Here is a 14,943-nt window from a genome sequence, read left to right on the forward strand (position 1 = left end):
ACACACACACACACACACACACACACACACACACACACACACACACACTTGAGGGTTTATAGAGGCTTCAGGGATCTTCATTACTGTCACACACACACACACACTCTCACAACAGGACTCACATCCGCTGCTTTGAAGTGAGAGTGTGTGTGTGTGTTGGTGTCTTGTTAACTGTTACAAATGTTGTTATCACTCTAAAGAACATGTGTTTGTCTGTTTATTATATTCAGACCAGTATTAATTCACTACTGTTGATAATAACAAGTTTGTTGACACAGTTGTGTTTGTGCCCGGAGGTGTTTCTAATATTTAGTCTATGGTCGGTAAAATATTCAAAGCATCAGAGCGGTGAGTCAGTCTGTCCCGGTGACTCACAGTTGCTTCCATGTGTCCACTTTCCTCCACCTCACTGGATCTGGGTCAAGTCAACAAGCGGAACAAGGACCGGGTTCGACTGACTGGAAAACAACTGGTTTCGTGTGATCGTGTTGTTCGACTCCATCCGGAAGCCAAAGTGTTTAAAGGGATAGTTCACCCAAAATTCAAAATTTCACTCATTATCTACTCACCCTCATGTCGACTAAGGGCTGGGAGAAGTTTCAGTGTTATCCGTGCCTTCTTGGAGTTACGGGGGGGGTCTGCGCAGCAGTATTTGTCCATATAATGGTTGTGAATGGTGCTCACTTTTCTTCGTCCAAAAAGACACACCAAAAAACATCCAAATACCTCCATAGTGCTCGTCTGTAATGTCCCTCTTGTATTGAAGCCCCAACATGAGAAATTGTTCCGCCGGTGATTTGCACTGACACAGGAAGAGCAGTGAACCGAGACACTGGGAGCTTCCGCTACAAACAAGCTTAAAACATAGACTTATTTAATTTTTTTCGGAACAATTTCTCATGTCAGGGCTTCAATACAAGGCAGACATTACAGACGAGCAGTATGGAGGTATTTGGATGTTTTTTGGTGTGTCTTTTTGGACAAAGAAAAGTGAGCACCATTCACAACCATTATATGGACAAATAGTTAAAGTTAAGTTAAAGATACTTTAACTTAAGTTAACTTTGCAGGAAATTACAATGTTACCAGCAGCGGAAGACAACACAAAACCACAAACACGCATCATGCACAAAAATACACAATAACAACAATATTGCACAACCCGTTACAAACTTATGTCAGTGAATAAGAGCAGCAAAGTCTAAAATGCGATTTAATACTGCTGTGCGTAGCCCCCTGTAACTCAGAGAAGGCACGGAGGACTCTGAAACTTCTCCCAGCCCTTAGTCGACATGAGGGTGAGTTAGATAATGAGTGAAATTTGAATTTTGGGTGAACTATCCCTTGAAAGCTGCTGCAGGAGAAGGAAGAAGGATGGAAAGGCCGGCCGCCTTCGTCGTCATCGTCGTCGTACCGTTTGAACACGGAGCAGCCGATCAGAGAGTGTGTAAAGATCAGAGTCCCCAGACCATGTAACTCAGAGTCTGGCCCCCCGGTCTCCTCCCTGGTCCTGAATCATCTCAGCATGAAGTCGTTGGAGCTCGTTCTTCCCCTCGCAGACAGAAACATGTCTTCACGTCTTGTATCCACGGTCTCTGTCTGTCTCTGTGTCATCTACCTGGATCTCATGTCCACACCTGGAGGGAATCGGACGGTAAATCCCTGGTGTGTCCCTCTCTGGGGGCGGCAGCGCCCGGTGATGTCACCACACACATCAGGAGTAATTCCAGAAACCTTACGGCGATGCAATTTCAGACGCATGTGTGCCTCATCCAGATGGAGGGGTCCGGGGGCCCCCTTTAAGGCCTGGGAGGGGGGGAAACGCCTGATGGCTCACAGCCACGCCGCCTGGTTGTGCTTATCCTGGAGGACTGGGTGTGGGCCCACAACTTGGACCGGCTGCACATGAGGCCCGGGTGTGTTGCCAATGGGGCGTCGGACAATACTGGCATGTAGTAATATAATATAATATAATCATGATTATGAACTCTGTTTGTTTACCATCACTGTTAAAGGGATAGTTCACCCAAAATTCAAATTTCATTATCTACACACACTCATGTCGACTAAGAGCTGTGAAAATTTTCAGAGTCCTCCGTCCCTTCTCTGAGTTACGGGGGGGTCCGCTCAGCAGTATTTGTCCATATAATGGTTGTCAATGGATACCAACTTTCTTCGTCCAAAAAGACACACCAAGAAACATCCAAATACCAATTTCTCATGTCGGGGCTTCAATACCAGAGGGACATTACATACGAGCAGCATGGAGGTATTTGGATGTTTTTTGGTGTGTCTTTTTGTTACGAAGACAGTTGGTATCCATTTGCAACCGTTATATGGACATGCACTGCTACGCCGAGACCCCCTGTAACTCAGAGATGCCACGGAGGACTCTGATACTTCTTCCAGCCCTTAGTCGACATGAGGGTGAGTAAATTTCAATTTTGGGTGAACTATCCCTTTAAGTAAAGAGCTATATAAATAAATCCAGATACTGCAAATAAAAGGAGCACATGTTGACTCCATGCAGGCTGGAGGAACCGGTCCACTCACCTTTGGGACACACATTGGATTCATCATCATTCTGGTCGTTGACTTTACTATAATTTGTTTTCATAACTTTTTATTTGTTCTTGAACAAATAAATCTGTTTGAAAACAGGAATAAAATGGATCAGGTGGTTTAAATCAGAAAAGGTTCAACACATTAAATTCAGATTTTTCATAATCAGGCTGTCCACACAGCGGAGCGGAGATTTATTTATCCTGGTCGGTTGTGTATGAGTGTGTGGCTGTAAAACATTTGCTCCTCTGAAAAGCCTTTTTCTTCTCTCTGAAAACACGGGGATACCCCCAAGCTTTTTCTTTTTTTAGTCTCTGTTGTATGTTCCACTTCTTCATGAACTGTTGCCGGTAGTTGTGACTCATTTCTGCAGAGCGAGCGGGCGAGTCGGTACTCAAACCACACACTCTCTCTCTCCCCCTGATGACCTGGCGCGTACCTACGATACATGCTGGACTCATTAATTCTTTTTTCCACCGTCGTCGCCGGCTCAACTCTCCAGCGAGGCTTTCGCTCGCTCTCACAGGGGAACTGGTGGAAAATCACTTGTTTAAAAAAAAAATGAGTTTCATATGGTGCAGGCCAGGGTGGGAAATCTGCAGCCGCGGCTAAATTTAGCTGCACTGAAGTTATAGGCACCTAAAAATACACGGAGCGGCCGGAGGAGGTTGTGAATCAGAGGGGGATGAAGAGTGACAGTGGCCGTCATCGTCACCTTCACGTGTTTACGTGTCCGTTAATCGCCTTTCACTGGGTTTATTTTAGCCTGATGGAGATGATGGATGAGATCTCGGCCCATCTTCATCTCGGCAGACGGTGATGATGAATAGCAGCCAGTGACTGTGATTCATGCTGCCTATTAGTCCGTAACACCTGCTCGCGCTGCTGGACTCCCCGAAACACATCAATTACATACGCTACATAGATGACATAGTAATTTCTTTTTTTTTTTTTTACTTTCATTTATATTCATTTATTCCCACGTTTTGTAATTGTATGAACTCCATCATTAAAAGCTGCTGCATTAGGATCAGTTTTAAAGGGATATTTCAACATTTTGGCTAATTGGCCCATTGTCATAATACCTATAGTCATAGCAGTAGGTTCGTTACCTTTAATTGTCAGTGCAAGCTGTTTTTAGAACGGTGGAGCAGAGCCGTGAGCTGCTCAGAGCTACGCTACGGAGGCTCATGGGATTTCTTGGTTTCCCTCATCAAACTCATCAAATACACAATCCAACAACTCCACAACGCTCTGGTGGACAAGTTGTGACCTGCACATTCACCACGCTATAGATAATAACAGAACGTTATATAACGAGTTGTTTTAGAGGCAAATGCAAAGCCAGTGTTTTGCTGAAAAGAGACTCCTTGCCGAAAAACAACTGCCCCAACAGGAACGCACATTGGTGGCTTTGCATTTACCTGTTATTATCTCATAGCGTGGTGAATGTGCAGGTCACAACTTGTCCACCAGAGCGTTTTGGAGTCGTTGGATTGTGTATTTGATGAGTTTTTAGGGAAAGCCGGTCTCAAAACAGCTTACACCGACAGTTAAAGGTAACAAACCTACCCCTAAGACTATAGGGATTATGTCAATAGTCGAATTTGCCAAAATGTTGAACTATCCCTTTCAAGTTCCAGTTTTAACGGTCTAGCAGCTAGCCAGGAACCACAAGGTGGAACAGATAGTCGGATAATAATAAGTCACATGTGACGTCAGAACCGCTTCAGGGTCCAAGGATCAGATCTGGAAAACAAGTAACAATGGTGGTGGGACCTGTATCTGGTTTATATCAGAGGTAAATTTGTGTTGAGTCATGCTAGCAGGTGCTAGCTAACGTTATTACAATGCAATCAGATAGGAGATAAATCCTGTTTTCCTGGTTTCTCTCTGCATAGCAACTGAAATCTTTTCCAACGTGCTGAGATGAAGTTAAAGAAACTTTTCTCTGCTGTTTTTACCTTTTTTAAAAGTCGATATAATTTGTACAGTTGAGTTCAGACTGAGCTGGACCTTAAGTGTCGGTGCATTAGAGTCTCTGTTATACCCAACCACGCTCTCCACTCAGCCCGGTGCTTTTACATTCCTCTGCTTCACACACACACACAAATTGATTAAGTCAGTGAACAGTGTATCTATTCAGTCAGGTCAGGGTCCACCTGTTGGAAAGAACCAGAGTGTTTGCTTTAGTGAGTGTTTTATGAGAAACCTGAAGCTCCGCTGGACACTGATGGAGAGAGAGAGAGAGGGGGAGGAAGGAGGAAGGAGGAAGGAGGGGTTTTAGATGTGAAAGCAAATGGAGACTATTTAAAGCTTATAATTAAAACCAACATGGTTTTACATGAAGGAGAACTTTTCCAAATGTGACAAATCAAAAGTTTTCAGTTTTCTTTGAAGCAGCAGATTCATGATGAGATTAAACAGTCGCCACTGAAAACTGCTCAGTTTGATAAAAGTCAGACGTCTGAACAGTTAAGAAGCTCAGTGTGAAAAGATACAATAAATAATATGATAAAGTGTCAGCACTGCAGAAACTGTTGAGTTTTCACAATAAAAGGACTATTTCTCAGAGAAACCCTTTACAGGTGGATGGATGAATCGTTCATGACTTACTTTGTGTGTGTGTGTGTGTGTGTGTGTGTGTGTGTGTGTGTGTGTGTGTGTGTGTGTGTGTGTGTGTGTGTGTGTGTGTGTGTGTGTGTGTGTGTGTGTGTGTGTGTGTGTGTGTGTGTGTGTGTGTGTGTGTGTGTGTGTGTTTCCCAGATGAAGAAGGATCTGAGCGACAACGAGTCCATCACTCAGGAGGTCGTCGGTAACGCTCACATCGAGAACTACGCCTTAAAGATGTTCCTGTACGCCGACAACGAGGACCGAGGAGGGCGCTTCCACAAGTGAGAGACCGATCCTGTGTTTCCTCCTCTCCTTGTTTCCTTTCCTCACCTCCTCTTCTATTCTCACCCCCCATCCTTCCCTCTCCTCCTCCTCCTCCTCCTCCCCCTCTGTTTGTTAATTAAACATGCTACTAATTAGAGAGCTCTTTAACTTTGCATGTCTCCTCCCTGCCAGCTAATCTTGTCACCCGTGTGATTACACGGCCAATGACAGTCACATTTATTATGATCGCTCTCAGCCATACACACACACACGCTCGCACACACACGCTCACACACAGCGTGTCATTAGAAGACTTTCCAAATCCTTTCAACCTATTTGTCTCTTAGCAACAGGCGGTGACTCACACAGAGCCTCAGAGTCTGTGTGAGTGGGACCACACATGTTTGTGTGTGTGTGTGCCACAAGTCCTTGTGAAGAGCTTTAGGGTTAAAGGGATAGTTCAACATTTTGGCAAGTTGGCCCATTGCCATAATCCCTATAGTCATAGCAGTAGGTTCGTTACCTTTAATTGCCGGTGCAAGCTATTTTTAGAATGGCGGAGCAGAGCCGTGAGCTGCTCAGAGCTACGCTACGGAGGCTCATGGGATTTCTTGGTTTCCCTCATCAAACTCATCAAATACACAATCCAACAACTCCACAACGCTCTGGTGGACAAGTTGTGACCTGCACATTCACCACGCTATGAGATAATAACACAACGTTACCAGACAGAGTTGTTTTAGAGGTAAATTTGTGCAAAACCACTGATGCGCGTTGCCTTCAGGGACAGTTTTTCATCAAGCAGTCTCTGCATTTACCTCTAAAACAACTCTGTCTGGTAACGTTCTGTTATTATCTCATAGTGTGGTGAATGTGCAGGTCACAACTTGTCCACCAGAGCGTTGTGGAGTTGTTGGATTGTGTATTTGATGAGTTTGATGAGGGAAACCAAGAAATCCTATTAGCCTCCATAGCGTAGCTCTGAGTAGCTCACGGCTCTGCTCCACCATTCTAAAAATAGCTTGCACCGACAAATAAAGGTAACAAACCTACTGCTATGACTGTAGGGATTATGGCAATGAGCCAATTTGCCAAAATGTTGAACTATCCCTTTAATCAGACGATCTGAACCTTTCTCCGTCACATCAGGATGGCATTTGTCGATCGATAAGAACCGAACTGCAAACTGTCATTTAGAAACAAATGGTTTTATCTCATTTCTAGACTGTGAAAAACAAAGTGTGTCATTATTCATTCACTTATTTTCATTTTCAGAGTTTTACTGCAGCGCCGCAACAATGACATTTCATCAATAATCAAAGTTTCTCCAATGCAGATTTGTTCGAAGAACTATTGCAAAAAAAAAAGTGTGATTATGTAACACGAGGAATATCGGCCAACTAAACATTAATCAGAATTTCTGTACTCCCTAATATCAATATTGTATTGGCATCAGCCCCAAAACCTCCCATAGTGGCCGTGATGTGAGTCCAAACTAGAATAAAACTCTGATCAGTGCATCACTTAGATAAATACTTCTTATAATAGATCATTAAAACTATGGTGATTAGTTTTTGTCCATTGTTCAGGAGCTAAAGTGGAGGTAGCATGATGGGGATGAAGATGATGATGATGATACTATCTGACCAACAAACCGTCGTTTTCTCACTTCCCATCAACCATCAGTGTCGGTTCCTCCTGTCTGACGCGGTGACTCGGTGGTTTAGGTCGGTCGGTTTGGGACGACGTTGATAAATGAGCTGTTGTCCTGCTCAGATCATAAAGTCCCGATATGGGTCATGTTGAAAATACTGTGCACGTTCATGTGTGTGTGTGTGTGTGTGTGTGTGTGTGTGTGTACATCGACGCCGACGATGATGATGACTCAGCCGCTCCTCCGACCACAATCATCTCCTCATCTTCTGTCGGTGCACGCCGCACTTTTCCATCCACAACTTTTTTGAAGCTTTGGCTTCACACGGAGGCTGCAATAAATACTGCAGCAGAGAGAGAGGATCCGATCCGGTTATGTAAGACGACACCAGCACCAGTAACCTACTAAAACAACGCCGATGGAAAAGGCCCCGTGTTGGTTCTCACCGCTGGTTTTTTTAGTTTCAGTTCATTTCTCTCAAGCTGGCTTTGCTGAAGCAGTGGAAACACAGATGGTGTGAAGCTCCCAGTCTGAAGCTCATGAACCTCTGCAGAGCTTCACAAGAAGAAGTGAATTAGTCCTTTATGATGAAACAGAGCAGCTCCTCAAAAACCGATCTGGACGTCTTATTGAACCTGATAATGTTATCAAAGCCAGGGTTACATTTGTATTAACATGGGGAAATATTGATTTAGATTGACATTTCACAAGATTATTTTCATACACTATGTATTTTTTATTTATTTATTTGATTAGGACACTGCATATTAATTCATTGAGTGCCAGCCCTTTTATAAAATGGTCAGTGCCATGTGCCAGCGTTTTGGGGCATTTTGAGTAAAGACCCAGAGAATATTTTGTACTATGACTCCGAAAACACCAAACAGCTCAAAGGAAAGAGGAGACTCTCTATTTAATTAGGGAAAAAAACATTTGTTTGTACATTGTTCCATTCTTGATTTATCTAAAGTTGAATAGAGCCTGGTTGCACCAAAAAGACCACTTTTTTTTCTAGAAAGCTGAGAAAAAAGCATTTCTGTGAAAGAGAGTCTCTCAAGAAAAACAGTGATTTATCCGTTTTAATTTTGGCTTCAAAAACATGTAAGACATCTGAAAATTTAATTTCACATGTTTTTTCATTGTACAATAAAATTAACCAAAAAAAAAAAACAAGCCGCCGAAAACTGCATTTGACGTATATGTACGTCAATGGCACTCAAGCGTTGGATTTTGATTGACGTACATATACGTCAATGGCACTCAATGAGTTAATCAACATGTCAGCCAGAGCATCAATGTAAATATGCCGGAGTTAGCATAGTTGCTAATTCACGTCCGTTGTCCTAAGGCAAGTCATAACAAATGGACCAGTATACAAAAGGATAAAACACAGTTTTACACAAAAAATTGGTCCCAATTCACATTAATTCGCATTAAGAGTCCATATAGAAAAACAGAAAGACAAAAAGTTGCATATGAGAGCAGGTCTGGCTTGCTACTAACCACTGTTTGAGGGTCTTTTTGAAAGTGGTGTAAGTGGAACAGTCTCTAACGTAAGCTGGTGATATATTCCAGGACTGTGTTCCTCTGATGGACACCACCATTTGACCAAATTTGGTCTTGCACCGTTGTATGTCACAGTCACCTCTAGTTAGTGCTCTGGTGTTTATTCTAGAGGATTCTTTCTTTATGAAGTTCTGTAATAGTGGAGGGGCTAGACCGTTCAAAACCTTAAAGATTAGACAAACATCCAAAAACAGCTGAAAACTATCAAGGTCCATGATTTTGTACTTATTCACAATTTTACAATGCCAATTGTTTCTTAATTGATTAATGACTTGGTCTTTGGACCATTAAAGGAGAATTCCGGTCATTTTCTAAATTTCATTTCATTTCTCTAAATCTGAGAAAAATCTGTGCAGCCCGGACCTAGCTCTCCTCCTGCTAGCTGCGCTACACTGCAGTTAAACAGCGAAGTAATGGGGGCAGTTCTTCTAATCGCCATTTTGGCCTCTATATAATGCTCAAAATATCACTACACATGCTTTGCAACATCCACCAGTTCCTTACCACACAACACTGAGTGTGTATAACTCTGTTAATATGAGAGAGCATTGCTACATGTGTGTTTTTATCACGTAGCTCTGTTTACTCTAGCTTCCTGGGTGTAGTCGAAATGATTTTGGATGGGAAAAAAGCATCAACTGCTTTTATTTCCCATCCAAAATCATTTTCACTACACATCTTTCTTTGCATGTGTAGTGATATTTGGAGTATTATATAGATGCCAAAGTGCCAGTTAGAAGAACTGCCCCCATTACTTCACTGTTTAACTGCAGTGTAGTGCAGCTAGCTGAAGGAGAGCTAGGTCCTGGCTGCACAGATTTTTCTCAGATGTTTTCCTGTGGTAGCACTCGGAGACCTATAGAGCTGTAGAGCGTTACTTAGAAAATGACCAGAATTCTCCTTTAAATAAATTGCCAAATACAGTTAATTTCCTAGACAGCGAGATGGCCTCCAGTCCAGAGCCCAAAGATATTTCTCTTCACCGTCATCATGGAGGAAAAACAGCAGGTCGTCACGTATGAGAATCTGGGACTCGTTATCTAATAAAAGTTGAACCGAGGGCGACTGGACCCGATCGGAGACACGAGGAAGAAGCAGATGTTCAAGACGTCTCAAGTCCAGTTCCCCTCGACTCAACTGTTGTTGGATAACAGTGACCTGCAGGACGGGGAATATTCAGACTAGAAGTTCTGACAGTCCCACTGAAATCTATGAGAGGATGTTTGGGGAAAATGCTTTCGTTTTGTTTTTTACCTGTGGTTTTATTTAATAGACGTTAATATCCTGTGTTTTGGTTACTCAGTGTTGGTTGATTAGACCGTGGGAGCGGCTCACTTTCCATGTTTTGTGGATGAATCAGTTGAACCTGAACGAGAGCGGTGATTGGTCGTCGGTCTGGCGACGTCTTCGCTCTGACAAGTTCCTTCCATGGAAGTTAAAAATGTTGGCTTTGTCAGCAGTCGAATGCTTATTTAGGTCAGGAAACCTCCTCAGACAGTTGCGTTTGGCATCTTGTTGATCCAGTGTGTGTTCCAGGGGAGTGTAACTGTATGACATCAAATACTTGTGTATAATATGTGATAAGACTGTTTTGACAGGAATTTACTAAGAGCCGGGCTGTTTTCTCTGGTGGACTGGGTGTGGGTTTAACTCGTGTAAAAGGCCACGTTTGTTCTAAGTGCTAATAATTTCCTCCATCAGCACAGAACAAGGTGATACCGTAGAGGGAGGGGCAGAGAGAGGAGGTAGGGGGAGAGGAGGAGAGAGATTGAGTTGCTGAGAAGTTTATACTGTAAGAATCGTCCGGATGTTGATGTGTTGAATCAAACAACATTTCAAAATGAGTTCAGATTTCATTCGATGCCTACAGTTTGTATCAATAATAAATCCAGAGGTGGCTCCTTAACAGATTATTTCAACAACCTTATTTAATAACGTATATTAACGTAATTACATAGGTTGAACTGAAGTTTATGTACTTTTATACATAGTTTGAAGGATATATGTGATTTAAAGTAGAAATAAAATTCAGACTAAATGACGGTTTAGTTTTAAGTTGTTACAATTGTTAAAAGATAAAGAAAAAAAAAATGTTTGGATACGTGGTCTGGTAAGGTGGCGCAGAATACAGTTGTGACATCACAAAGTGACAATACAAACATCTACCCTAATACCGTATGGAGCTTTAATGCAAACATCTACCTTTATTTTGAAGGAGCTTTAACACAAACATTTACCTTTATTTTGAAGGAGCTTTAATATAAACATCTACCTTTATTTTGAAGGAGCTTTAATACAAACATCTACCTTTATTTTGAAGGAGCTTTAATACAAACATCTACCTTTATTTTGAAGGAGCTTTAATACAAACGTCTACCTTTATACCGTATGGAGCTTTAATACAAACATCTACCTTTATACCACATTAATATTGAACCTAGAGCTGCCTTTTAATCATAGACATGAAATGGGATCTTTTCTTTTTTAAAGTTTTTGTCTCACTGGAAGATTCATGATCCTTATATTTTCCTGCGCAGTCCATTCTTCTTATCATCTGGAATATGATAAGTGGAATTTTAAGGGATGTTTTCCTGACAGGAAACATCTGGGATTGAAATAAATCCTCTAAGTAGAAAGAATTTTTATGTGTATTTCATAAGGAATATGCATAACAATCCTTCCAAGAGGGATTTTCCCTCTCTCTTTAGTTTCCTTATCTTAACTGAGGGTGGAACGCTGCAGGTTGATGTGTGTTGTTCACGCTGTGAAGCCCCCGAAATGTTTAATTCCTAAGTTTTGACAGCAGCAAAAATAAAAAGAATCAATGTTACGGCTTGTGTCACATAAAAAAAAAAGCAAACAGATCCGATTTAGTAAAGCCGAAAAAGCTCTGCAGAGAAGCAATTAAGAAAAAAAATATTGTCGCGACTGATGAGAAATGGAAACGAAGACAGAAAACCATCATTTCAGTCAGAAAAACAAGTAACGGTTAAATGGAAAAAATTATTAAGAAAACAAAACAAACCAAAAACAGACTTTTAAGATAGTTCAGGACAGTTTCTCCTTCATGAACCCTGAAAGCAGGGAAGTTGCTAGGAAGTCTGGGCCCCCTGAAAGAATACTAAAGTGGGCCCCTGCCCCCTGACTTTTCCACTTTTTTTTCTCAGACTACGTACGTATTATCATTTTTTATTCAGCCTCCTTTGTTTTGATACTAATGCAGCATTACTATGAGTATTAGTCAGGGTCTTATGCAGAATAATTCAGTCATACAAAGATTAGACTACTGGGGTTTTTGTGGGGCCCTAGAATTATCATCACCTTTCTCCCCTATCCACCACTTTCCGGAGAACGACGCTGGGTGTCGCCATGACACTCCATTCATTACATTTTAGATTCACGTTAGCTGGGCTAACCGTTAGCTGTTAGCCGTTAGCAGTGTCTTAAATAACTCAATAAACGGCCCATGAAAAATATATTTTCTCCAGCGGATATCCTAGTTACAACATGATTGAGCTGGCTGGAGTAGTTTCATGTCGTGTCCGACAACGGGAGGGTTTTGACAGCTGACGTCCCGATTGGTTGGTTTGCTGCTGCTGTTGGCTGTCAGCGGCAGCGAAGCTAACGGCTACGATAGCCATGACTAGTTACAGAGGCGTGCACACAGAAGTGGTGGTGTTCGTTCGGTAATTCGTTTTGTAGACTTGACGAACATCAGATTAGTCAGGGCGGTTTTGGCAGCCCGGAGCCCCCACATTTGGTGCCTACACCGGTGGCTAGCGCTACCAGTTAGCCGCTCGCTAGATTGCTACTACGGGGTGAAACGGAAGTTGAAAACCGACTTCCGTTGTGGTGTGACGCAATGGATCATGGGAAAATAAAGTGGTGGATACAACGGCCCTGCCTGAGAGCGACATGTTCAAGTTCCTTCTGGGATAAACAGCAGCAGGAACGTTGGGTTTCCTCCCTGGCAGCGAGTGGGAGCAGCTGGTGGCGGGTCGTGTGTATCATGAATGAATGGACGCAGGCGACATGTTTGTGTTGTAAACAAGCGTTGTGAGTCGCTCAGTGTGCAGCAGGTAGGTTACATGTCGTATGTTCTGCTGTGAGGGGGCGGGGCACAAACAGCCGGTGGTTTTATTAGGAGCTGCAGTCTGCACTAACAGGACCCAGGCCTCAGCTGTGTGTTGTGTCACCACCCCGACACACACACACACACACACACACACACACACACACACACACACACACACACACACACACACACACACACACACACACACACACACACACACACGTACAAACAGAAACACACAACCACAGCAAATACACAGTTAAAACAACAGATATGTACATGTAAGTGTATTTACACAGCCATTAATACTTGTACATATGCAGAACACACACTGGCACATGTCCTCTTTCAACACACACACACACACTCTTACAACACACACATGTTGGAGCCCGGAGGTGAATGTTTATGGGAAAACTTTGGTGGAATAAGAAACTTCCTCCAACATGTTGAGGCCACTGCTCAGTAGCTCACACGCTGCACCACAAGGAACCCATTCATATTCCTTATTTTAAAGGTGTGTGTGTATGTGTGTGTGTGTGTGCGTGCATGTGTGTGTGTGTCATGATGGGAAATCACCCCCAGCCGAGTGCCGGTAAATCTGGGCCGTGGCTCTGACTCTAAACGGAGAAAGTCGCAGCCTTTAAACTAATTTAACGAATCGCTTCACGTTTATTCATGCAGCTTATGAAGTGTTGGTGGATAAAAATAGGTTATAAATCAATATAATTGGTGTTTGATTAGATTATGAGATTGAATATGATATATTATATATATATTCACCGTTTTTTTTCCAGTATCTGCTCTGCGTCGCCGTCTTCCCGCTCTTTATGGTTGTGATTCACCGATCAATAAAAAACCAACAGTAAACGATCTTCTTGGGCGTTAAAGGGATAGTTCAACATTTTGGCAAATTGGCCCATTGCCATAATCCCTATAGTCATAGCAGTAGGTTTGTTACCTTTATTTGTCAGTGCAAGCTATTTTAAAAACGGCGGAGCAGAGCCGCGAGCTGCTCAGAGCTAAGCTCATGGGATTTCTTGGTTTTCCTCATCAAACCCATCGAATACACAATCCAACAACTCCACAACGCTCTGGTGGACAAGTTGTGACCTGCACATTCACCACGCTATGAGATAATAACAGAACGATAGCAGACAGAGTTGTTTTAGAGGGAAATTCATGCAAAACCGCTGATGCGCGAGTCTCTGTATTTACCTCGAAAACAACTCTGTCTGGTAACGTAATCAAAAATACCAGATCCAGACAATGAGTGCTCTAAACGGGACTGTGTATCACAATGAGGCTACTGAGTATGTAAAAAAAACAAAAAAAAAACAGACAGAACAGCAACATGAGGTCATTCAGAGTGTTTCTCTTTTTTTTGAAAATGGGGTGTATTGTTTTCTGTGCTGTTTTTTGTTTCCTCTGATGAATTAGTCAAATACATTGTGAATATTTTTCCATGTGTTTCAAATTCAAACTTCAAATTTGATGAAATTATCCAGTGGCTGAGGAAAAATTCTTAATTTGTGGAATAATCAAGTTAATTTGATTTACTTTATCACTGTAATGGTTTCAAAATATAAATCAATACATGTTTATATTATAAATGTTTATTTACCAGTTTGAAATTAATTAAATTCACATTGTGTCCCTGAATCCACCATACTGCTGGGATCAGAATAATCCGGATTTTTTTTTTCATGATCCTAAAAGTTTTGAACACAAACTGAGGGTTTGATCCTGATTAAAACCAAGACTGGATCACGTGACCTAATCTGATCTCAGAATCCGTTTTGAGTTTTGAACAACTCCCTTTTCAAGATTTGATCCAATCCATTCTCCAAAATCTGATTTTAGAACAACTGGGCCCTGATGCAGATGTTGCCAGATGTTCTGACTCAACAACGTGGATGATTCTTTGCCGGTGGATACTCTTCTCTTGGAGTTGTGACAGAACATTTTACCGTGTAATCTCCCTCCTCCCCCCTCCCCCGTCGCTCTTCCAGGAGAATATGTTGACGACCGTGTTCACTTGAACGCACCGTGTCTGACGAGATTGCACTCAAAGTCACGGGGAGTCGTCGTCTTCGTCGTCGTCGTCAACGGTGCTCACGGCGGCGGCGGCGTGTCACATCTCTCTCGCTCGCGGACCGGCGCTTTGATCTCCGGCAGATGAAGAGCGTTAAATCCAGCGACTTAAACT

The 14,943-nt window shown here is 42.4% G+C and overlaps 1 protein-coding gene across 1 annotated transcript in view; it reads left to right on the forward strand.

The window, feature by feature from the left end:
* vta1 (vesicle (multivesicular body) trafficking 1) overlaps nt 1-14,943 on the forward strand; it is an 81,056-nt gene that overhangs the window by 21,370 nt on the left and 44,743 nt on the right. The window contains exon 3 of the mRNA XM_084000903.1: nt 5,329-5,456. Coding sequence (XP_083857029.1) covers nt 5,329-5,456 — 128 coding nt within the window. The remainder of the gene's footprint in view (nt 1-5,328; nt 5,457-14,943) is intronic.

This window comes from Trachurus trachurus (assembly GCF_905171665.1).
Source record: "Trachurus trachurus genome assembly, chromosome: 24".
Lineage (NCBI taxonomy): Eukaryota > Metazoa > Chordata > Actinopteri > Carangiformes > Carangidae > Trachurus > Trachurus trachurus.